Consider the following 26,936-nt stretch of genomic DNA (forward strand, 5'->3'; position numbering starts at 1 on the left):
GAATTGACTCAAGATAAGAAACAGGTTTAGTACAATCAGAGCACATGCGTAATTGACCAATAGGACTGCGCCACGTAGTTTACCACCGAGTCGTGTTTTCCTGTAGAAATTTGTAAGACACTTGAGATTAAGTACATCAGCTCTTGAAATTTCGTTTACAACCTTATTGATGTTTTTGTTTATAACATTTTTGTGTGCGAAACAATTGTTCCTGAATTATAATATTTTGGGGGTTTTAAAATTACTTCCAATGCATTTAATTTGTCGGGTTCTACCAAGAAGAAGGAATTTGGCTATGTTTTGGTTCAGATAAACACTCATGACCGACCACAACACACAGCTCTATGGCTAACAATCTTGACCAAATTAGCAGTGGCACCCATTATTTCTTACATACTGTTTTCTAACAAAGTTTGGGTAATTGTCTGCAACAAATTAAATACCTAGAACAACTTAATGTTTAAACAATTTAAACATTTAAATTGCCCTGAAACTTGTATGGAATGACCATAGTGCACCAGGTCTAGTGAAGGGATATTGCCGAATAAAGTAGACCTCCAAGCAATCCCATATATGGCGAGGCGTATAGACCCGAAAAATCTAGCCTGCGGTGTGATTCGAAACCACGAAATTTGTTACGCCTTCAATATATATATTTATTTATATATAAACGAGTATAAATGTGGAACATATACTAATGTTAAACTTACGGCAGAAACGTGAACACTGCGATTGTTGCCAAAAGGCAAAGTAGTGATAAACAGCAACCAACAATTGTGATGAAATCAGTGGCGATGTGGACTCCATCAATTTCTCCATATCCTCTCACCTAAAAGTTTTTTTATTACTGAAAGACTACCTATATCCCCCTTTTAAGGAAAGTTGAGTTTATTTCTTGTACAAACAAGGTAGCACAGGTTTGTAACATTCAAATGTTATTTTGTTCGAGCTTAAAAACTGTGTTAAGCAGTGTAAGATATTAAATTTGTTGTAATTTGCAAATACATTAAGCTATACACCCACAATAAAGATGGAAACCAATCCCTATACTTTAGACGTAGTTATGAAATAAAAGTGTTGTAACTTACAAACAGGGTTGCGAAATTGGTCAAATGCGAAGACGAACAAGTGATAGAGTTTTGGGTTAATTCGATGGTACTTAGACCCGCTTGTGACCAACGGAGTAGCGTTGAATTCCAAAAAGCGCAGGAAACGATATGGTTAAAACTTGAATTCTGCCAAAACACGTTATTCAATTAATATTTGCTGTAAAATTGCCTATATTCTTCTACACAGCAATACCTATTTACACGTAATTAACAAACTAATTTGCAGGTAGGTTTAGGCAGTAAGTCTTTTAATGATATGTGTAGATTTGGTGAACTGTTTTTTTTTTAATATTTAGTTATTGAGCATTTTTTGACAAGTTAGTACACAACTATAGCCCTGGGCCACAATCAAACGCTATACAGTATATACAATAAGAGCCAATTTTACAATAGACATGCAGCTTATAGGTTTACAGGCAAAAACTTACTGAGTTTATAGCAAATCTCATTTCAACGGATTGTCCAGTGAAGCTCGTATTTTGTCTTGTGCCGTTTTCAAATAAAGTTGCAGACAAAATCAAAGTGGAGACAATATCGCCTTCTGTGGGCTGGAAACCGGTTGTGAAATTTTGTGACGCGTAGGCTGTAAAAGATACTCTTGAACCTGCGGTAAGATGATAGTCAAACCTTTTGTAATAAGTTTCGGCAAAAATATGAGTTGACTAAATGCCAGAAAAAATGTTTGGACTAATTAAGTGCAACACTGCTTTCGACCTATTTAGGCATTCCATTTATGCTACTAATTAAAACACACAACGAACGTTAAAAAGTTGACCTGTATTTTGTGGGATCGCTCCTATCGGCAACGAAATGTAAGAAATGATGTTTTCGTCTAGATCACCCTCAATCAGATGAACATCGTTAAGTGAAAACGAATCAAGTGAGCCTTCCAGTCCAAATGTGTAACCAAAATTTCCTGCTCGAAAAAAAATCAATGCCAAACTTATAATTAAATCAAATAAACTCAACTGAATACAATTGTTTTGCTGTTACCCCACATGTGCTGTGTAGGTAAGGTATGAGTTACGTTGTTATTGGGAGTGGTGCAGTGCCATGTGATTTATCGTTTGTTAAAGGGAAAACCTAATAACGCCATAACTCTATATAGCTCTATATTGTTAGAGTGCTATGTTTGATTAAATGCATTCAAATATAACTCCCTCAAGGTACGCATTACTGATTTGTCTATCTGGTCAAAAGATACTGCACTACATTATGCTTTAGTAAACACCAACTGTAATCCATGCCACATGGTGTGACTTTTGGCCATGCTAAGCCTTGTTATATCAAGTCAATATATTCCAGTGTGCATTAAAATTGTATTTTGTGTTTTGTTAATACCTTCTTGTCTTGAAGTATCCACAACAGCAACAGCAACACTTTCAGCGACATATTGATAAGTTCCGTTTGTTAAATCAACTTTTGTGGCTAAATTGTCTGCTGCATTAAAGAAACTAAAAATGCAATGTATGAAAAAGTATTTAAAATCCGTTTTTTACACACATTCTGGTGTAATTGGATTCCGCAACAAATTTTGTGCAAAGATATTACGCGGAGCAAGCGCTTAAAAATTTTTTGGCTATGATAAGCAACATTTTAACATTAACGCTTTATAGTCTTTTGTTTGTTAAAGTGTGTTTTGCTTGAAAGCTTGCTGACGAATCGTCTTTAAGCGTCCAATGCCATGAAAAAACAATTGGTATAGTAGTGCTTTTAATGAACAAAAATATATTCTCAAACAAACTTAGAAACTATTTAATTGTATCGGAACCTTTCTGTTTCTTGTCGTGTTAGATCTGATTTGTCTAACACAGATGATAAGATGTTCACAATTTCGTTTGTTTCCTGTAAAGCAAAATGGCATTTAAAAAGCTTGCGTTTTAAAAAACAATACTGGTTAAGTAGTTAAAATGAGTAAAATAGCTAAAAAGCCACACGTGCTTTTTTAAATGATGTTGGTACGTACTGTTGCTTGAAGGTTTTTCATTATAGTGTCGGTTTTTATGTACAACATGGCTAGTAGTTTAATTCTATTGTTTTATTCTATCTTTCCTATCCTTCTACAGCAGTCTTTCCCGTTCAATAAAGGTTATATTAGTTTTTTTTGTAGTCTGTTTTTATACCACTTTGCGAATTTAATAAAAACGTAAAATAATAAATAGTAGGGAGTAAAATATTTTTTTAAAGTGGTCGCCAAGTAATGCAAAAGACTTACGTTCTTTGTAATAACAGTTTTATTGCTTATTATTTGCAGAGCATCTTCCAACTGTTCTTGTGGGTTTTCTGTTGCGCCTACAAAAGGAACACTATAAGGACCAAGTCTTACAATAAAAACGTTTTCGTATATACCTACTGTTCCGACGCAAGGTGCTAACCAATGATCAAAAGGATAATAGATCGATGTAGAATAATTTTCAATGCTTATTCCTATGTGCTCATTATAGCATTCCACGTCAAATATAATCGAACAGTTTTTGGAACAAACATTGTGGTCTTGATATTTATCCGGGGATAATGTATCATTTCTCCAAGACCATGTGGAGTAGGGTAAAATGTTAGTTTTCACCCAGAATCCAACTTTAACGCTGTGGCTTTCGTAGGAATTGTTGCAACTGTTGGTCCACATAAATTTAGCAATTTTCTTCAGCGATGTTCTGTTCAGGCTTGCCCAGCTTGTGCCGTTGCATAAACCGCAAGGGTCTGCTTCTAATCCTCGACAACATGTAGAATATGGTAACGAATAATCGATTTTGTAATCTGTATAGAAAAGCAATTATAAATGGCTTAACAGATTATTTTGCTAATTTTTACTATAAGTTTTGTATATTTTCAGAAATTATACTTAATAATGCGTAGTATGAGTAAGTTCTTCTGTATTTCAGCGTCTTGAATCGCCCAGGGTACTAATACGTGATACCGAACCCAGTACAAGACTAGTCATAAACAGCTGCTGCGGTTTTTCAGCCAGATCAGCCAGATGAATTGCTTATAGCCCTTTAGCTTGTGCTGGTATGATTAGTTGAAACCCATGGCATAATGCATTTTCACACTTGCAGTTATCCGCGTGTGAAGTAAGTGTTTCACGATTTTGTTGTAAGTATTTACCTGCATGTCAATTTATTGCATTTTTAGTACCGTTATACCTAAAGCTTTCAAATGCGAAGCTTGCGTTAAAGTCCCAATGCGTTTACGCGTCTTACCATAATGTGTCACCCCTTCTTATCTATTTTAACGATTGGATATGCGTTAAGATTATTACACTTTTCCATGTGGCCCAATAAAATATTACAGTTATTTCCGCAAAGTAATGCAATGCAATACTGTAAAGTGAAAGTCTCGGCAGCATTAATCTGCATTTCGTTTAACACAAAAGTTTTAAACTTTTCTCTCTCATTGTCTAGTTACTTTTAAATCAATTTTGCATTTTAAAATCATGTTTGTTTAATATAGCATACCGTATTCATCGGTAAAACAAATCGCCTGGTTGCTACATCCCTGATATTTCGGAAGTATTTGAACCAAAACAGTAAGTTCTTCTCCATACTCGACCACGAAGTCCAATTTCAAGGTACAGTAGTCTTTACAAACAACTGGTTTGCACTGACCATTTGCAGTAAGAGATAAGTTATTCCATATCCATGAAGAACAGTCCAAGTCATTGTTCAGAAACCAGTAGTACTGTGATTCGTTGGTCCACCAATTGCGAGAGGAAACAATTTCGTTGACTACATTTTGCAGGCTTTTAAAGTCGGGTATGCTGGCCAACGAACAGGCCTCGTCCAATGTGGAATATAAATGATAGCGATAGTAATAGTACAGGTTGGTGTGAAAGAGATTCATGCCTGGGATTTTGTTGCAATTGTCTGCGAAATAGCATTGCAATGAGAATTTGAACATACTTTTTTACATAAAAAATATGCAATTTGAAAGTATGTTCTATTATTACAAAGCAACGCTTCGCAGTTTAAACAAACGTTACAAGTAAAAAAAATGTGAACACTATACACGGACCTGTTTGTATGTTTAATGAGAAAAATAACGGCGCTTGTTCAGTTTTCGCATCATCAATCTATGATGTGACACAATGGGTTATAAACGGGTGTAACTGATGTGGCCCCTTTAATATCACTAATAACGGTATGAGCATTTGCCAAAACGTTTGAATAATAAAGCTTATCACATTTAACGTCTATTTTGGGTCGTTATTTTTCTCATTAAAGAAAATCTATCGCATTAAAAACGTATTTTTTTTATTTATCATCACTCTTTCAAAAATACTGTCTTATAGATTATACTTACAATCGTAACTCCAATAACAAGTCACTGTTAAAGCACCAATAAATAATTGGAATGTTGCAAATAGATTCAGTAAGTACATATTTTCCTGCTTGGCCAACCTTCATATAACTATACCAATTAGTTTGTACCGCTCTAGACACTATCCTGCTTCTTGTACAAAACGCTTTTTCCTACATACAATACACAACAAGATTCTGCTTAATGTCGATAACGGGTCCATACTGTTCTTCTTATCTAAACCACAAACAGTTCCCGCTAATCGAACTGAACAAGCATCTCTCTTTAAACGGGTAACTTTGAAAACAAGCTGATATTCGTACAAATTTCGTTTGTTACAATTTTTAACAAACACAATGATTTGAATGGAAGACATAAGTACCTTGTTTAACTCAAAATACCATTGAGGCATTCTTATCTCAGCCCACCGATTCAATTGCGTTTACATTATAATATACTCCCCAGGGTTATTTTATGAGCTCTGTTGGTGGCTTGAACTGTTGCCGAAGCATTTGATTTAAACTGTAAGCCAGTATCTTTGTCGTAGAGATAACTGTTGTAGTTATTCAAACTTATGCTTCCAAATATGCAATAACTATTTGCAGTCGCATTGTTTTTAGCGTATCACCGTTCTTCACTTCAAATACATTTCATCTTTGGAAATGCATGCCTTAAAATAGCAAAGAAGAAGTTTGGCAATATGATATATGCATTTGCCTTTCTTTTCTGCGAATTCCGACATCAAATCTGGCTGATGTCAAAGTCACTGCTTGCTTGAGTTCACTCAAAGTGGTTCCAAATTCCCCGGCGCCATCCAACTGCTTATGTATTGCTGTATTGTTGCATGGTCGACTTTGGATGCCTAAAATCCGTCTTTTACACGAGCTTATTAATTTAAAAGCACCAAAGTTTTTGTTTGAAAAAAATAACCTAATTCAAGTTACATTTTTTTTTTAAATAATTCATTTTTTTACCTTGCTTTGATGACTTATTACTTTTGACTCTTGTAAAAGCGCGTGCATTTCAAGTATAAAACAATTGATTATGAAAAACGCAACGTTTATTTTTTTTTGAAACGTGAAAAAAATAAAATTCTTTTGCAAAAACCCATTTAACTTATATTTGTGACATTAAGTAAAATTGTTTCATGCACGAATTCTACCCTTTATCTTCAACAAAACAAAAAGCCTTCAAAAGTCACCGAGAAGTTGTTTGCATTTCCTGTTGACCAAAGTCGCACTGCTTTTCCACGAAATGTTACAACGGGAGTGTAGTCGATCAAAGCCAACGCACAATTCAAATATCTAGCTTTGCATAAAAACACTAATTGGCTTGTGACAAAAGTGACAAATGTATATTGTTGCAATAAGTACTCAAAAAATTGATGGATGCTACTTCGTTGCCTTTGTGGTGGACATCGTTTATCATTTTCAAACTTTTTAATTACCTCTTTTCTTTAAAGTCAAATAGAATTTAAGATCAGTCCCATTAACCTTGTTTCGAACTGGACGGTCCAAATTACTGATTGTTAAGAATAAACGAACGAGACATACTTTTAATTTTATGCAAAAATTACGACTGAAGGCAGAAACTACAAACGTGAACAGAAAATGAGGAAAGATGAACAAGGAAAAGAGGGGATAGATTGAAAATCTAATCATAAACATGCCAAAGAACTGGTGAAAAAAGAATACATCATGCAGAGTGCAATCTGCACTGATGATGACAACAGAGATTGTTAAAACGTCTGTATGATGTACTCTATATACACCAGTTCTTTAGCAGTAACGTTTATGATTAAATTACTTTTTAGTCCGTGTATAGTGTTCCTAAGTAGATTGGAAATTGTCGATAGAAAAATCACAATAAGTTAAATCTTCATTGCCTTCATGCAACACAAATAGCTACATTCACAGACATAGATACATATAGAACATGAAAAATTTTAATGATTGACATAAAACACACATGGGAAATGCCTACATGAAGTTGTTTGAAGTCATGGGGGTGTTTCCAAATCTCTGGAGTATTTTATGCCGTTATACACTATTTGACCTAAAGGGAATTTACGCCTTGGCTTCAACAGTCACCTAAATTTGCATACACTTGTTAATAGTCGACGGTTTTGTATTGACTTATTCATGGATTGTCGTATAGGAAGAGAGTACCTATCGGGAAGAGCTACTTACACTATATCTCACAGCCGACCCACATTTAGCTAAATTCCGATAAGTGACGCAAAGAGCTGAATTATTAATTTAGCGCCTATACAGGGGTTGGGTTGGGAAGTAGGTTTTTGAAATTTTTACGTTAAGAACTAAGTTACAAAGTTAGTTTTATTGAATGTTTAATGATAATACCGTACCCCAACCCAAATTGCCCTAGCCGTCAGCATTTTTGGAGATATACAGTGTTAAATACTAGGTAGTTGGTCTCTTTGAGCCAGCTATCGAAATTTAGTTAAATGTGGGTCTGCCTTGAGGTACGGTGTTAGTGGATTTTTTACTTTATCCTATGTAGGTGATGCGTCCAATGCGTTGAACTAGAAAAACGACAAAAATTAACAAATATTGACCATTATCGAGCAGTGGATGTAACAGCTTGGTTCAGGTCCGGTGTTGTCCATTATGAGGTCGTTGCCCCATAACTGTGTACGATATACAAACAAAGCGGTCATAACCAGACGAAAATAGAAATGAATTATGGCTCGACCACAGGAGTGGCTACGTCGGTAAGTTATGTGTACAAACATAAATGGGCACATGAGAATCGCATGATGTTTCAACTTACATAACACTTGATACTGAGAAATGAACTTACTGTGAAAATAACAGTGAATAAGTTATTTGATTTCGGGGAGGGGGATACAAAAGTCACGAGTTAAATGCAGTGTGTATTAATTTTTAAGGAGATTTTTAAGACATTGGTCGTCCAAAAGCTGTGTCAGGGGTTGACAAAACTATTTTTAATTAAAAATCGACGATTAGGGTTAAAGGCGTATTACAAATGCCTTGGAACTGTTGGAGTTTTTGTAAGGTTAAGTACCAAAAACCATAATATTTTACACTAAATATTTAAGATGATGACTTTACTTAAAGGGCTTGTTGGCTTAAATAGGGGTTTGAGATGTTTGAGGGGAAGCTTGAGAATTGTCCGGGTAAGTCGGAAGGGGTGTTGGCTCCACCCCAGGGGGTATAGAAGGGACCACAGGCTCCCCATAATTTGAGAAATCCTTGTACTGGTCACTGATTCCTTGTGCTTGAACTTGATAGTAAGTTGGAGGAACATCAGCAAACACTGGGGTGGCCTAAAAATTAATTAAAGACGATTAAGGGTTCAGTTTTGTCTGTTTTGCGTGTAAAAATGAATACAAATACATATACTGCCACAATCGCTAATCAGAAAAAACTCTTTAGTCAACGGCAAGGGAATACACAGCATCTTACATGTTGTTGATTTAAGGTAAAACACTGAAGGGTTTTAAAAAAGTACAAATTAGCAACTTTATTAAATAAGCTGTTGCTGCCAGGCATGCTAGATTAACATACAGTTTTTTATAAGTTGAGTTTATGTCCATATTCGTTTCACTGTTGTTGTTGTTTTTTACTTCTGGTAATAAGAAGCTACTATAGGAGGGTGTGACATTGCAATTTGTAGCATTTAAGATTTTGGAAAAAGTTGGATAATAGAAATTCAGTCGCTACTTTTCTATTTCAGTCGATAGAATAATCTATTTTTGAGTCGCAGCAAAAAAGGTTTTTACTGTAAAAGGATGCACCACAAAAGCAATCCTTTCAATAGCCCTTGTATACATTTTGTTGTGCCAAACACGCCAATATTCATAAATTAAAATTTGTGAGAAACAAACTAACAACAGTTGTGTGCATTAGTGGTATGTACATCAATATAGGCCATATACACATCGATTAGAGGCAGGCCTAAAATATCCACAAAGTAACGTGCTCTTATGGCACAAGCTTGACTACCCCATGCTAAAAGTTGGTCAATTTGCCTTATCCCTAGTATTCCTTAAACAATCCTTGAACAGACTGTAGCCTGATAAGTTCATTTAATCTAGCGTCGAGTTGTTTAACGCAACTTAAAATATTGCGCAAATGTTTGCAAATTAAATATTAACAGGAGAGTCGTAAATAGCGTCTACGTTTTCCTGATTTATAGGCTGTCGGTTCGAAAACAATTAGCACCGAAATTATGGTGCTACTTTGTCTTCATAGTGAATTAGAGGTATTATCTTAGAAATTTATTTATGTCGCTTCCTCAAACAAAAAAAGGTAATTTTGTATTCGATTTGTTAAAATGTAACAGCCACCCAGGCTGAATCGTTTGTTATGAAACTGTTCTCCGAATTTCATCAATTTCATGTTCTCCGAATTTCATAAGTTGGAATCAAACAAACAACATAGCGCTTTTAAAAATGCTCAAGCTTATGCAATCGTTGTCGCTTTATGTTCTTGTAATGTATTTCCGGCATGTTGACTTAGTACAGAATGTTCGCTTAGCAAGCAAGGTAAATTAGTATTATAAAAACTGCCGGAAGAGCTAAAAATTTGTTAATACATTATGCCTGGCAGCAACAGTTTATTCAAGGTAAACTAGGTCTATCAAATTTTCATCTCAAAAAGGGGACACATTTAGAAAAATATCAAGCGTTTCGTTTAGGGCCCAAAGAAAATTAAAGCAAGATATTTGACTTTTCCGCGCATGCGGTCAATAACCCTGTTTACATGCGTCGTCTGCAAACGGATCGGATTAAGCCTCAAGCCGGCTTGAGATTTGATCCGTTGCAGATGGTATAACCCAATTCAGATGAAGTTTAACTAACTGTAAACTTTTAATTTCAATGTACACATTTTGTAAATACAGCCAATTCAAAAATAAGGACATTTATGTCTTCGGGGGACAACTTGCTTTTTGTCGAAAAGGAGGACATGTCCTCCAAAAAAGGACGGATAGTATAGGCCTAAATAAACGCAACACAACAATGCTGTTAAAATTTTGCCAAAATAAACGAATCTCTAACCTGTGGAACCACAACATTCCCACTCAAAGAATTTACGTTGCTCATCTGATGTGAGTTACTAGTGTTGCGCCTGTTTTTCTTCTCCGTGCATTTCTTACATACACCGATCACAAATCCGATCAGGAGCAAAAACAAAACGAGTCCAAACCAGAAATCTGCGAATGTAAAGGCAAAACGTACAAAGAGTAAAGTCAAATGGACTAATAACATTTAGCGAAAACACGGCTTGATACAGATTTAATATATTACCAAACAGGTATAGACACTCATGCACACCAGAGTTGTAAACGGCCCTGAAATTGGACTCCAAATCCCCGGCCCGAACCCAAATCATTGTTGAAAAGCCCGTTGAGGCCTGAAAGTTTGATTGCCAGCCTACACATTGAAACTTCAGGAAAGACCAAGACAACAAATACAATAGACAATTGGTATTGATCCACGCGTTTTAGGTCTGTTTGACATTTGGTTAGGTCCAGCAATTGGCTACTTAGCTAGTTAAACTCATTCAAGAAAATACTGACACAGAGTGTAAAGTCAGACCTGATTTGAAAAAAGCCTAAGCCCGAACCCGACCCGAAAAGCCCGGTCCTACTTAAAACTCTGATGCACACACACACACACACACACACACACACACACACACACACACACACACACACACACACACACACACACACACACACACACACACACACACACACACACACACACACACACACACACACACACACACACACACACACACACACACACACACACACACACACACACACACACACACACACACACACACACACACACACACACACACACACACACACACACACACACACACACACACACACACACACTTGAAAGGATTTCAAACCCAAATTTAACCAGTTCAAGGTCGGTCTCTTTCATGAGCTTATAGATAAGTTAAATTGCTGTTCAGTGTGCTTTATCCACTGAAATAACTTAAATGATTTGTAAACTAAGATTTGCCCCAACTATGAGATTGATACCAAGGTTTACAGAAGTTGTGTAAGTCTGACTCACTTTGTGGTGAGTTTATTCGATTATTATTTGCTTGAGTCCACTACCTTATATCGACTGAGCTGAAGTGGTACATTCAAATATGTCGCCACAAATATTCAATTAGAATGTTACTCAGATCACGATGTTATTACGTAAAAACTAATAGGTAGTCAACTTACACCACAACGCCCAAACTTGTTGATAATAACAGCAATCTATGTGTTCTATACCACCGTAGTCGTTTTCGCAGCAGTATCCAACAGAACTGTACGAATCTGAAAATTTCCAAAAACAATATATGTATACTGTATACAGAGGCATATATTTTTACCGTTTTGGTGCGTTTACTTGGGATAAAATGATTTATTTCTGTGTCTTACCGTAACAAATGAGGTCAACATTTTCAAAAGACGTGTCGCACCGTTGGTAAGCCTGAAAATAAAAATGTTTTTTTAAACATGCAACATTTAACATATAATAAAAAACAAAAGTTAAAATAAAGCATTTGTGTGGCTAATTTTTAAAACTGTACCTTAGTAGTCGAAAACAAGAACTGAAAGAGCAAAAACAATTCCAAAACTTTGACAAACATCTTTTGATACCCGTAGCGTTTTTTTCGTTTCAATAAATTTCTGAAAAAGAAACAACAACCTAATTAAAAACCGTTGTAACTAATACGTTAAAAACAACATTAATGTGCTCGAACGAAAATTTATAACTTACATAAGGTATCGAGATTTTGTTTTTTAATATGGCTGTATGACTACCTATTAGGCTAAGAAATCGAAACTAAAGTGATGCACTGATTCGGCTAAATTTAAGTTCGGAGAGAAACCAAATATTTGGTAGTTTTTAAAAATTTCTGTTTCGCAAAAAAAACTAATCAGCCGAAACAGAATCTGTGTGAAAACATTTCGCGATTTCGGTTCAACGAATATTCAGTACACCACTAATGGCAACAAAAAATACTGATCGCCTAAACTGATATGCTGGCATTTACATCTGTACCGAGATGCTGAACAAACCAGTTGGCCATAAGTGACTGCACAAATTTACGTAACATCGCTCTAAATATAGAACGAGCATTTGTCAATGCCTAACGTGGAACTCCTACGAACTTCGCACCGTTTGTTGTTTGGCCATCTACTTTGACCTGTTTGCCCTGATACAGCAACGCAGTTCCTGACGCTGCTCGCAGCAACCTGCTTGTTTGCCGTCATGAGACCATTATGTACAAACAGGTTATTTGAGTTATTGACTATGCGTCTGATTCGTAAAAGAGAAAGTTAATATCCACGCGTTACGAACCAACAGCAATGCCACCATTTTCCCGAAATAAAGCATGTATAGAGATTTTGAAACTATTCGGAATTATCAGCGAAATTTTTCGTTGTAATTTCACTTTCTTTACAGTTTACACGATTGTGCACGCGCACTGACCATGCATTATTTGTTGCGTACAACCTTACGCCAAAATTCACGTTGTTTCCTCTTTTATATCGAAAAAAATATGCGGCTGTGTCCTGTTGATAGACACTCTCCCAATCGTAATTCAGAACGCAAAATAAACCTTGTCTTTGAATAGAACAGGCGTAGCTTGTACAGCAGACTTGATTACAGGATCAAACCTATTTTTGTCCATGGAATATGTAAACGAGACTGTTAATTCATTCAGGTTGTTCTGAATATAGCGTGTTTTGTTCCCAATTGACTTTTTATACTTGTAAAAACAAAATCTAAAGATATAGAAAACTAGTGCACGTTTTAAGTTGTTGCTTATTCTATGAAATTTGATCCATTTTTTGCGGTAACAGTCTTTGACTTTTCACAACATATTTTCATAAATCAAAAACCATTAGCGGAGTTTTAGCAGGCAACTTTAAAACGTTTTTCAAAACAGTTAGATATTAGGGCGTTAAGCAAATGTTCACATTGGCTTACCTTTGGCAACACCACATCATGTCCTTACTTTAAACTACGTTAAACTCGTACGTTAAACTCATGTTAATTTCAGTAAAACAACCCCAGTACATAATACAGTGTTTTTTATTTATTTGCATTCGCACACAGGAATACACGTCATACAAAAGGGGTCAAATGGTCCAAACATTTTTTTCTGCTTGTGTGATCGTCGCAATAAATTCAAATATTTTTTACATCAAAAGGCATAAAATCCTTGATAAGTCAAATGAATATACTTTTTCATCGTCATCGATCAATTTAGATTCAAAGAATAAGTTGACAAACAGTTGGGTGGTTTCCAATTTTGCGTGGTTATGGGGAGTATAGACATTGTAAGATTATATTGTTGATGGAAGAGTTACTTTGGGTCCAAGCTTTAATGTTGGAAAAAATGTTTTGATCGAATTCGGATGCGGTTTTTGCTGGCAATGCAGTACAAGAGGTTTGTTGTACGTATTATGGGGTAAAGTAGGGGGAAGAGAGGGGGATGACACTTTAGGAAGTAAAGACAAGAGGGACATTTAGGGACTGGGTGGTTGGTTAGTAGATACAGGGGTTACTTCAGCACCGGGTGGTATTGAGGGAATCACCGGGGTTCCGTAACCAGAAAACTCCTTGTACTGAGCGTTGATTCCTTGTTGTTCAACTTGTTGGTAAGTAGGGGGAACATCTGGTACTACAACCGCTGGCATCGGCTAAATAACATAAAACAAGATTGAGTCGCTATATAGACCTGTTGGTCGTTTTTTAAATCTGGGTCGACATCGCTGTATCATACGTTTTATATTTCAACGGTTCAGAGTGCTGTTTTGCTATACTATATTGATAACAGATCCAAAGATTTAAGAAATAAGTAAACTGCGTTTGGCAAGAGATGTTTAAAAGTCAAAGTTGCCTGTCTGCTTGGGCACTGGGTTTTGTTTTTTGTACGTTTTTAGTTTTATTTATCAATAGTGCGGTCTGAGTTTACTATAAGGAGAAAAACTTCCAGCAAACAAGAACTCAGTCAAACTGTTTCGCCTCCGTTGTAGGTTCAAATTATTTAAAAATTTCTGTCACCCCTTGTATTTGATTTAGGCTTACAGTTTCAAGATAAAACAAATAAAATATTTGCTACAACATGACATCGCACCATAAGTTCTGTGCAAAATCCGGGCCGAGATTCTGGCGGGACTACCAACCAATACTTGAAACATTTTAGGGTGTTTTTGTTGAACTTGGTGTAGCTCGGAGAAAAGGCGGTCTTGGGGCCCAAATCATGGGTCCACTTACATATCTATGTGTGTATGTTTCAGGCGTACCAAGCCACAAACTTTCTTTAAAAACCGTTGCAAGTTTTTAAAATCACTTGAAGGAATTGTAATGACCGTCTTTTACCAATAAAAAAATCACTATTTACGAAACTGTTTATCAGTCCTACATGGACCGCCACTATTATTGCCTGAATAGTTCTTTAAAAACATGTCACTTTTATAACGCTAAATATAAAATTAAAGTTTACCTATATTTGACGTTAATATTGTACAAGATTTTTTATGGAGACAAGGAGAGAATGGAGGGGTTAACGTCCTTTAACAGCAAAGTTGGCCAAACAAACAACGTCGTTGAATAATATTCTCCGACATAGCAGGATATTTCATTCGACATGTCAATAAACGTCATATTTGCGTAACCCACGAGTTTCCTGGTTTGTTAACATGTTGCGCTCATCACGTAATAACGCAAGCTTTCATGGCGCAACACTGTGTCGTTTCTTTTCGCCTTATCGTTCTAGTTAAATATTAATACAGTGTACACAAAAAAGCGGTGTGTTCGTTATCAGGAAATGTCGCATCTCTTTATACCGAGTGAAGCTAGTTCCAGTAATTTCTTAGTACCACAGTTTCATGTGTAATATACTTTTCAATCTACCACACAAACCTGATGGCATTTTGTTTTCAAAAACATAAGCAATGATAATAGTCCATTTTTTTGATGGCATGAAACATATTTGTCATGAACAAGTAAAACAGTTTTGTGTAATCAGCTTATTTGGTTACAACCCCTTATTTAAGATAAATTGCTGTCAAACTATCAAGAAGTATAACATCATAAACGTCCACGTACAATGTCTATTCGAAAACATTGTTTGCAAAAGTGAGCGACTTTTATCCAATGGTAGAATTCAAATTTTTTGGTCATCCGGTTCTATCACAAAAGTCATATTTTTCATCCGGTTCTGTCACAAAAAGTCCATTAACACTAACCAGTTATACTAATCGGTTCGCAGATCTCATAAAACTTTCGTAAGATGGTTCTATAAAACCGGAGCGAACCGACTGAATCCCACCACTGCTTATAACCATTATTACTTGCGTTGTTTTCAAAATACTGGCTTTCAGAGTGTTATAATTAATTTAAATAGAGTGTGTTAAAACATTAACACTGAGAGCATTTCCATTTACAACTTTACCTGTTGCACGGGAATAACAACTTGTGTGGTAGTTGTTACTTGTCCTTCTTCTGCATTGTAGTGTGTTGTTGTTTTATTTCTTTGACTTTTCGCAGCGCACTTTTTGCAACAACCAACCACAGCACCACATAGAAGGAAGAACATCACAATACCGAACCAGAAGTCTGAAATATAAATAAAAACATATAATTATGTATTACGATAAGTGTTTAAATTATCGAAATAAACAAGTGTGTATTTTTGTGTGTAGGCTACTTTCAAAGTTGGATCGAGTTTTCTTCAAATCGCTCGTACAAAAACGTTGTAGTTTAAACTAGAGTTAGTCTGTCCGAACTTTTCGGGCCGGGTTCGGGCTTAGGTTTCTTTTAAAAAACGGACTTAATTAGGGCCTGACTTTACACTTTGTATCAGTATTATTTTTGATTAAATTTAACTAGCAAAGTAGCCAGTTGCTGAACCTGACCCAATGTCAAACAGCCCTAAAACACCTTGTTTAAGACCAATTGTCTATTTTGTTTATTGTCTTGGTCTTTCCTGAGGCTTTAATTAACAGCCCTGTCAATCAAACTTTCAGGCCTAAACGGGCTTTTTAAAAACGATTCGGGTTCGGGCCGGGTTTGCGCTCCGATTTCAGGCCCATTTACAACTCTGGCTTAAACACACATTTAAATTGTCATAATTGGTTTTTTGCGCAATTATAAAATGTTTTTTTTGCGAGCTATAACATTGCAATATTTGTATATGTATGTGCCATGAATATTAGATTTTGCAGTGATATTTGTTGGAATATTTATAACGTATTATCGCTTTTTTTAAAAAGGTAAAAAGTATTTACATTACCAAAAAGGAAAAGATACTTACACCACAAAGCCCATACATATAGGGAGTAGCAGCAGTTGTGGTAATAACCGTCGTAGTAGTTACAACAGTAGCCGTATGCATTGTAGGTATCTGAGCATTGAAAACAATATTTTATTCATCAATTCGAGCGGAGAAAAATGTACACTAAACCATACATCTAGGCTACCACTAATATGCGGCAATTCCATGTGATATTCAAGTCACATTTTATGCTCCAAGTACCAACGAACTAGTGCATAATTACGTTAAAAAAACTTTTAGTTTTTGCGAATTTAGTGTTTTGATCTTGAATTTAAACGAAAAACACCCGCAAAACACTCGACTTCAACCAAACAAGAAACTTAAATACATACAAAGTCCAAAGTCCAAAAAAATGTTGTGTGAGGAATTATAAAGCTTACATTCTATGTCACAATCATGACAGACCTATGGCATAACTTTGTAAACAAAAACATTGAACTTGGTTTTCCTATTTCAGTAACTTACTTGGGCATGCTACGTCCAATTCATCACAATAGGCCTAAGAAATAAACATGTTAAGTAATAAAACTTATGTATTAACACTAAATATATTTTACTCGGTTTTCATTCCCAAGAATCAAGTGGCTGTAAACAACCAATTTCTTTAGCTTATGGTAAGTTATACATGGTAGAAAAAAAATTTACCCCTATTCTATACTTTTATTAGGTTACTTTAACTTTACTTACGTCGGACAGGGAAAAGAAGACTTGAAATGTTATCAACGCCACAACGAACCTAATACTCATTTTCATTAACCAATGGATTATTCACCTAAAACCAATAAACTTGAAAAACAAAACAAAACAGGTTCTAGTTCCAGTAATCTCAAATAGCCACACAAAATTAATTTTATTTTTTTATTTTTTTAAAAAATACTTAAAACTATTTAAACTCTTTCCACTTAGGTTATCTTTTCTTTTTTATTTGTAGTTCTACTCTGACAAAACAGAATCAAGACCTGCGACACAACGTGGTGTCCTAGAGTGGTCTCGGCGGCATGTGGATATGAGTTAAAGTACTGACTCGACATTTGTTTGCTAAAGGATGCTCACAACATGTTCTTATCCACATTAAGTACTGATGCTCACCCAGATTATGATGAATCTGATTATTTCGTAAAAATCAAATAACTTGTGTACAATGAACCAAATGTTGGTCAAATGTCTTCGATTGTCAATGTTTGATAAATAATTAACTCGTTATTTATAATTTTCACTTCGTATACACCAGAGAAATTTGAAAAATTATTTAATGTAGTCTTTTGTAACTTAATAATTAAAATTTGGGGTATTTGTTCACAAAAAAGTGAAGCAACTTATTAATAACGGGGACCAACTATTTGTTTGCAGTACATGCATTTCATTTGATGAAAGAAAAACAAATTAATGCAATCAGTAATTCGAAAGCAGTTTAACAGTACAGACGCTATAGAACTAGATTGCGCTTGTTTTAAACGAGAATAGAAAACGCCCTTTAATTTTTAAAAGCGGGATTAAATATATCGTTACTGCAGCGCTTCTGGTGGAGAATAAGTCATTTAAACGGCGGTGCCACTTGATTGGCTACTTGAGATATGACGTCGGTTTCAATCGATTTCTGATTGGTCTGCGTCCTTAGCGGCTTCGTACGAATGAGAAATAAAAAGCTTTTTTTGTCGTTTTTTGTTAAACGTGTTTTGCTGAGTAGGTTTGGGCAAAATAGTAAAACAAATACTATTAGCAATAGTATTGAACGTTGTTTTTGTTAACCTCCAAAGATAAAGATGTAAATAAACGCGTTGAGAATTGAGATCAGTAACATGGAGCATAAGAGCTTCAGCTTTATATTATGTCGTATTTTGTAATACTCTTCCTCTCCCCTAAACTTTTGTGCTCAGAGTTTTATGAGAGTAGAAACTACTGATCTAGAGGCATGTCTTAGCTTTTATGCACTGACTTTAATTTTATTCTGTTATCTTTAAGTTTTATACATCTTGACTTAATAATTTTGACTTACCTAACTATAAAGTAGGTCAGCCTGTGAACAAACAAATTTAAAATGTCTCTGCATGATGACTATGTGAAGATTGAGAAAATTGGAGAAGGTTGGTAAAAACTGGCTTTGTTTGTAATATATATGTTTATAGTTTGTCATTTTTCTAGGTGTGGCAAAGTATAAAATCAATAGTTTGACAATCCAAAGTTTTACATCATAAATGCAGTGTTAGGTACTATATTGGGTATAAAATACTTTGAAAACCATTTCTATTATGAGTTTGTAATCAACCAATTCATACACATTTTTGGGTTTATAACTGGATGCGCACTCAAATTTGCAGAATAATACTGAAAAATTTGTCAACATTCATTGTTTGGAATTTTTTTTGTTTAAGAAACCATTATCTTAACAAAGATTACATGACACAAACTTAACCTATTTTACTAAGACTTTAACATATATATCTCTCATCAAGGTACATATGGAGTGGTGTACAAGGGGCGCAACAAGAAGACCAACCAGATTGTAGCTTTAAAAAAGATTCGACTGGAAAGTGAAGAAGAGGGTGTACCAAGCACCGCAATTCGGGAAATTTCTATTTTAAAAGAACTTCAGCACCCAAACATTGTCTCGTGAGTTGCAAAAAACATATACTTGATTTTTTTAAAGGAGCTTTTGTTACATAATTTACTGCCCCTTGAAAGGTGCAATTTATACATACGTATATATGTGCACAAATATATACTAGGCTGTATTTCGTTTCAGAAAATATGCTCAAAGAAATTCATTTACTTAACATGTTTGGTTATATAATCAAGTAGTTTTTTTTGTGTATATGCCATAAGGTAAAAAAGCACTTTCAACTTTTGAGTAAATAGCGGTTTAAATTATTCAACAAGTGAAACCAATAAAATCCTGTTTGTCTTGTAGATTGCAAGATGTTGTCTTGCAAGAGAACAACCTGTTTTTGGTGTTTGAGTTTCTGCAAATGGATTTGAAAAAATATATGGACACAATACCTTCAGGAAAGTACATGGACAAAGAACTAGTCAGGGTAGGCAACAATTTAGATTTACGATCAAATCAATTTCAGCCAATTAAAATCTTTATGCAAATTAACCTTAAATATAAAATAGCACTTAATTTTACATCATTTTCTGCATACACATACCATTGCATCAATGGTGGGATTCAGCCTGTTCGCACCAGTTCTCTAGAACCGTCTCATGAACTATTATGAAATCAGCGAACCGGTTAGCATTACTGGTCGCTGTCAATAGATTTTTTGTAACGGAACCGACTGACACAAAATTTAACCCCACCACTGCATTGCATATAATTTATACAATGTTTCAAACATTTTGTACTTTTTAGAGTTACACATATCAAATTCTACAAGGCATCACATATTGCCATTCAAGACGAGTGCTCCATCGAGACATGAAACCCCAAAATCTGCTCATTGATCGTAACGGGATTATTAAATTAGCTGATTTTGGGTTGGCACGAGCATTTGGTATACCAGTCAGAGTATACACTCATGAGGTAAGCCATGCTTTGTATATAGAACACTGCCAAGAGTATGTTGACAGTAGAATTTTGATTGATTTAAGTACAGTATGACAAAATTAAGTTATTATACACTATCAGTGCTTTTAGGAATGTTACTCTCTTGATGCAATTGAAACCTTTGTGGTTTTAGCTTTAGTTTTACAAACAGCTGGTACGATTCAGTCGGTTCGCACTGGTTCTATAGAACCGTCTCACGAAATTTTATTAAATCAGTGAACCGGTTAGAATTACTGGTTACTGTCAACGCACTTATTGTAACAGAACCGGCTGAAAATTATGACTTATGTGGTAGAACCAGCTGACAAAAAATTGAAACCCACCACTGCATATAGACTATTTTTTTAGGTTGTTACTCTTTGGTATCGGGCTCCTGAAGTGCTTCTTGGTTCATCTCGATATTCAACACCAGTGGATGTTTGGAGTATAGGAACCATATTTGCTGAAATGGCAACAAAACGTCCTTTGTTTCATGGTGATTCTGAAATTGACCAACTGTTTCGTATATTTAGGTAAGTAACTCTCGGATAACACTCACTGTTTCACCACTGCTAATGTTTTTAAACCGCACACAACTATCACAAAGCTTGTTTTCATTTTGTGAACTTTTTTTCATTCATTTCTTTCACCCAAAAGTTTCTGTTAAAGCATTGTGGCGTAGAACTTATGCTGTATTTGCATTTGTAATTATTGTAAGGAAACCATCTACATCAGTGGTGCTCAACCTGTGGTACACATACCACTAGCGATAACTTTCTGTCATACTCAACTTATCAGCCTTGGTTTGGACAAACCTCAAAGTCTTATAAGGTTGAGAACTACTGATCTACATCAAATTTTGTTGTTGTAGCCTTTATAAGTTCGACTACAAGGAATGACTGAAGGCTTTTGCCAAGTCCTGGTTTCGCAAAGCAAAATGACTTTGTACAGCATAAAGGAAAAACTTAAACCAACAAACATGCTTTTGTAGAGTACTCGGTACCCCAACTGACGATGTGTGGCCTGGAGTTTGTCAGTTGAAAGATTACAAGCAAACATTTCCAAAATGGAAAAGTGGCAACTTGACAGATTCTGTGAAAAATCTTAACGATGATGGCCTTGATTTGCTTGCTGTAAGTGGTTGATGATACATTGATTTGTTGTTTGTATCGTTAAATTTTTGCTTAAGTATTTTTGATTACCATACTTTATTCACCAGAAATGCCTTATCTACAACCCAGCAAAGCGAATTTCGGCCAAAATCGCTCTTAGCCATCCCTACTTCGATGGTTTGGATAAAAAAGCTTTGCCAGGCACTCACGTTCCTCTAGTGCCACGGATTGCTGCTTAATGACCTCATTAAAATGAAGCTCAGATTCGCTGGACCTCTTTTCCGATACCTTCCCTATGAGACAAGAACCATGTGAAAAAAAGTGGTGCGTTTCGGTTCTATTTCACACTTCTTTATTTTGTTACTGCCCGACTACACAACACGTCATGCCGATCGATGTGACGTCATACTGAAAGCGATGACGTCACACTTACACCGATCCTTTGTGCTGTTGCATTATTCCTTTTGGGCGTTTTTCTTTTTCTGATTGTTCGTTTATTTCTTATTCCTCTGCATTTCGCCTTTGGCGTTGTTGTGACCACATTTGTGTAAGTATATGCGTAGTAATAAACCTATTGGAGATGATAGTGTTGCATAGCAGCATGCGTGAAAAATCACCTTGTGGGACAAAGATTCCCTCATTTTTGTACGCTGGCGAGCTGGGCGGCGGCAATACGCGCGAGTCATGAATTTCAATTTATTATTGGACCAACACCCCAATGTGCAGAATAAGAATTTTTGACTTTTTGAAAACGCCATGCACTGCAGAACCAGAATATAACAACAGCTTTTATGCCTCGTGACGTGGAAAAATGCCGTTAGCATTCTTATTTTTCCATAGTTGCTCCCAATGGTTTGTTATGCTCTGAAAAGTGTTATGTGCTGTTCCGCTGTGTTTGTTTCGCGAGACATGCAGGTTGAAAGAGGGCGGTTTTGGCCGATTGTGCGCTTGCAAGCTGGGCGGAGGCAATACGCGCGAGTTCCGAATTTCAGTTGAATATTCGGAGCAGCTACCCCGTGTGGAGAATAACAATTTTAGGCTTTTTGAAAACTGCATGCTCCAGACGTATTGCTTACGTAGGTGTTCAGTATATTGGTGTAGTTATAACTAACAAGTTTAGTTATAGCGTAGGTTGTAGTTAGACGTGTTTTGTTGCATAATTAAAGGATACATTTGTAAGGATGAACATTTCCAACATTTTGACCAGTTACTCAGTGCTGGATTAACCATTAGGCAAAGTAGACACGTGACTACAGGCCAGTTAAAAATCCAGGCCACTTTAAATGATTTGGCAACACTGATAATTCTAATTTTTAGTTGGCAACCCTGATTTTCGGGCCACTTATATAACAGGCCAGCAGACACTTAATCCGTCATTGAGTTACTTGTAGAACAATAATTTTACTTAAAACAAAAACAAAGCGAACTTTTGATGGTGCTTGACATGATCTTGAGCACCAGCCATGATGATAAAGAAGAAAGTGATATTTCTGAGCCTGATTTTGACTCGAGTGACACAGAAAATGATGAAGGTAATGAGGTAAGTTCTGAGCAGAGCTGACAAAGGATGGAAAGTCTCATCAGAACTTTCAAACATATCCTTTCAAAGCCTATACGGTGGTTGCAAGTTTGCCACTAAACCACAAACAGAACTGGAATGTTTTCAGAATTTCATAACACAAGCTTTTGTGTCACATAATTACTGCAACAAACGCTGCTTAAGCCGCAACAACCCAAGAATAAGAACAGTGTCAAAAAATCTATTTGGTACAAATGAAAAGATGTTACACTTCCGAAATTCAAAGCTTAAACTGGAGATATAAAAAAATGTGACTTGCAGAAAAAAAACGGTAAACGATTATCTGAGCCGGGAATGGACCGAATATTATCCTTTTTTAGATGTTTTCTCAAGACGCATGTTCGAGAAAATGCATATTTTAAACACAACACAAAACTCCGTTGAGACAAGACATTCTCTTGCCATAAGGTACTGCTAGAGAGCAAGTTCTGTACGGCGTGGTCAAACACGGGTGGGCTAGGGGCAATTTCTGGTTTCAAATGTTACGCCGTGATCGAAAGATATTGCGATTTACTCCAAATGTTTCATTATTGTACGTAGCTCGTTTGTTTTGTTTGTTCGCTGCACAAAATCTTACACAAAATATGGCAATGGATGATATACAGTGTATATTATATATTATATTATTATACACATTACCGGAAAACATTTTGGCTAAGTGGTGAATTAACTTGCCAATTGCGTGAATGTTTCACATGCGTTAATGGTATGTATAAGACAGACATTGATCGAAATTCCTTTTTAAATATTGTACCACATACCTCAATACTAGGCCATTGCTTTTTAGCGTCGTGTATTTAAGGATTTGGGCCTAAATTCATGACGACATACTGGCGCCCTAACCCAACAAACCTAGATCCCATGGACTTTGGCATAAACCCCCACGTACGTTTGTTGTTCTGACTTGTACTCCCTATACCCCATACTAGCAAATAGTATCTGTAGTATAGTATATTGGCTAGAGAGCAAAAGTTCCCAAGGCCTGTAGTGTTACCCCCTTAGCTTGTTGGGAGGCGGCGAGAGATAGAAAACAACACTTTTTAGTTTGAACGCTGCCCGGCAATTTCTCGACAAAGAGCAGGCGCTTTAACAGGCGGCATTCTCTCCCTGAATACTCGACCAGTTACTTAAACTACCACTGCCTACATATTATGCTCAATGCTCAAAGCATCCGGTGGCCGAAATGACTTTGTATTTGTTGCGAGTACTGGAAAGAAGGTTAAACTATTGGAAGCTGACATAAACATTTTAATTCGATTCATTTATGAATATATTTGTGCAACACATCTGGGTTTAAAAAGCTTTTCTCATGAAAAAGTCGCAAGTTTTTACCACAAACAATTTTTAAAATACATTTTACGTCACACATTTTCCTTGATACACTTTATGACCATATATCGATAGCTTTGAAGTTATTGCAGTATGATTGTTTGTTACGTCTTTTTTCAAGCAACGTGTTTTGCTTGGTTTTTGAACGTGGATAACCCAAGTCCATCATGTTTGTGTAATAGCCATCTGGCAACCATTTGACCAATTTTTGTGGTTTTTATAGGTCTGCTCATCATATCGCCTCAGCGCAAGACGCACAGACCACCGGGTACAAGTTTAAAGAAAAATATGAGCTCAAAAATATCGCGTCCCGTGATAAGATTAAAATCTTCAGCTCTCCCATTTGCAAATAAGCCCTCTTACTTTGAACGAAAAAAAAGAGAAAAGGGAAAAAGGCAATCGCAAAACTTTCGCTGGACCGAAACCCACAGGGTCCGTGTGGTGTTTTATCACAGCAGTACGACTTTCAATATGCTCCTGAATTGGATTTGCTTGATTAGCCGCGCAGCCAGAGGCACTTGGCTACTCGAGCGTGTTAATCTTGCGCAGCGATGAATTTGCGAAGGGGGTTTCCCGCCTATAAAACACGCAACAATGTAACTGAGGTAACTTCTGTGGTGCCATGTGCTTTGTGAAACAAATTGAGAACCTTGTGGTCAGTTATAGCCGTAGCGGTTAAGAAAGGTTCCTGTCATTTATTTACCCACAGGATAGAGGTGCCCCTTTTATGTTTGATTGATTGTTACGTACTTTTTTCGCATTTGCACCCCTTTGAGATACAGCAGCAAGTTCAGGAATTAGCTTTTGAAAATGATGCCCCAAAATTGTGTGAAAATACCGAAGAAGACATTTATTAGCATTTTTAACAGTTTTATTGTTTCGTATCAACCAGTAAAAAGTGAAAAATTTTAACAATAAAACGTAAAACCTTCTTACTCAAAGACAATGGTTTGAGACAAAGGGTTGGACAGTTGGGTCCAGGTTTTATATGACCCCAAATCACACTCCTAGATAGCCACCCCCAGCGTGACTCAAGACGTCCCAGCTGGGGCCCGACCCAGGTATGTTTCAGGGACATTGCTGGCGTTCTTATTGCGTTACAAGAGACCACAGAGCTTTCAAAACAAAGCTAGTCAGGCGTTGCAATGAACAAACGGCAACCTACTTGCCTTTGCACGGTGTTGCACGAACAGGAAACAGTTGCTAGAAAGGCGGGAGGCTGCAGTCCAAAATACGGCCAAAGGCATAAGTTTACTCGAAGCTGCACAAAACTTTTCGTTGGGTGACAAAACAATCGCATTTGCCGGTTGCTCTTAATATGCATGCTGGGTAGGTAACAAAATAGTTGTTTAGAGTTTTCGAAGTTATAGGATGTGTCGCCTAGACATGGGCATTGTCAACAAAATACAGCGCCCTAGCAGACAGTTTTATTAACTTGAGTTGAGAGACGATGCACATTTTCAATGGATCTCAATGTCAATATCATCCAGTAGTCTGGGTCTTCTATTTACTTACCTATGGAATACAGGATGTCCCTTGTCTACTGTTTGGCAACCAACCGAACCTATGGCTATTTTTGTTCCTTTTATTGCAAGTGACAGTGTTTCATGATTTTCAGAGATTTTTTATTTGTTAGCAGTTGTTTTGAGCCAAAAGTTTTAAAGTTGTCTACTTTTTTCTACTACAGAAAAGGTCATTTTCACTTATATTTATTCTCATACCGAAAGGTTTTGTTAGAGTTTGATTGTTTACCAGCCTTAAGATATGATCTGATATGTTATGACTATGAGGGTACATATTTTACTGGCCTCGTTTCGGCCGAAATCACAAGAATGAAAATCCCGCTCGCTCCACGCTAAGCGCATACAATATGGGAATATGATGTCATAAAGAATCGTGTGCCAATGTTTTTACAACGGGGTATCTCTGTATGCTGGTGGTTCAACAAAAGTGGTTTTTCTTCACATATATTTCTAAACCTCTGTATTTTTAAGTTACTGGAACAAATTAATGAAACTTTAAGGGTAGTGTTTTAGAGTGAAAGTTGTTTATGACATTATATTGTCATATTTGGACTCAACAACGTGCAATTAATTTCCTTTTTAGCGTGGGGGAGTGTTTTATCTGTGAACACAACTAAGTATTTTGTTTAACTTGTATATTTTGGAAAAATAGACTTAAGAAATAAAGGCGTATTGCGAATGTGGTAAACTGGTATTGTTTGTTGTACTGTTTTGTGACCAAGGTAAATTTTCGTTCGACCGTAAGGCCTGTTATCCGCCCTGGGCGCTGGTATCAAATTTTGATACTCCTATAAAAGCGATATTGAGGAAGTATTATTTAAACAAACCGCGCTTTACGACACAACTACGTCAAATTTGTTATGGATCATGTCTAAGCTGTGGCCCAAAGCACACGCTTAATTACAAAAGTGTTGGGAAAAAATATTTTTTGCTGGCTAAAAAATGAGATCAAATTTGTGGTAATTGCAATATTCTTTCTCAAAGTATTTCCACAGAGTTTAGAAATCGACTATCATGGAAGCCAACTAAATTTCAATTTAGACCAAACAGTCGTAGCGTAAACAGTTTTTTTTTTGAAGATGTACTTCATACTCTCTTTTGACATGTT

General features: G+C 36.1%; 2 protein-coding genes and 1 long non-coding RNA gene across 3 annotated transcripts; 1 reads left to right on the plus strand and 2 right to left on the minus strand.

The window, feature by feature from the left end:
* Window positions 1–712: 712 nt before the first annotated feature.
* On the minus strand, window positions 713–1,707 carry LOC145234584 (uncharacterized). Its single transcript, XR_013861298.1, has 3 exons — window positions 1,538–1,707; window positions 1,089–1,235; window positions 713–829 (listed from the first exon to the last, which is right to left on the minus strand). It is a non-coding gene; the product is annotated as an uncharacterized LOC145234584 (long non-coding RNA).
* Window positions 1,708–13,534: 11,827 nt separating this feature from the next.
* On the minus strand, window positions 13,535–17,540 carry LOC145233855 (uncharacterized). The gene is made up of 5 exons (XM_080098633.1): window positions 17,447–17,540; window positions 17,225–17,258; window positions 16,739–16,828; window positions 15,878–16,041; window positions 13,535–14,120 (listed from the first exon to the last, which is right to left on the minus strand). The coding sequence occupies exons 1-5, from the start codon at window positions 17,510–17,512 to the stop codon at window positions 13,947–13,949; spliced, it is 528 nt and encodes a 175-aa protein (XP_079954759.1). The 5' UTR covers window positions 17,513–17,540; the 3' UTR covers window positions 13,535–13,946.
* A 1,162-nt stretch (window positions 17,541–18,702) lies between these two features.
* Window positions 18,703–21,981, plus strand: LOC145233276 (cyclin-dependent kinase 1-like). The gene is made up of 7 exons (XM_080097972.1): window positions 18,703–18,843; window positions 19,213–19,369; window positions 19,668–19,791; window positions 20,112–20,282; window positions 20,655–20,818; window positions 21,277–21,418; window positions 21,505–21,981. Exons 1-7 carry the CDS (start codon window positions 18,798–18,800, stop codon window positions 21,634–21,636), a joined length of 936 nt encoding a protein of 311 aa, XP_079954098.1. The 5' UTR covers window positions 18,703–18,797; the 3' UTR covers window positions 21,637–21,981.
* Window positions 21,982–26,936: the final 4,955 nt, after the last annotated feature.

Source organism: Phallusia mammillata, chromosome 6 (assembly GCF_965637545.1).
Source record: "Phallusia mammillata chromosome 6, kaPhaMamm4.hap1.1, whole genome shotgun sequence".
In the NCBI taxonomy this organism is placed as follows: domain Eukaryota; kingdom Metazoa; phylum Chordata; class Ascidiacea; order Phlebobranchia; family Ascidiidae; genus Phallusia; species Phallusia mammillata.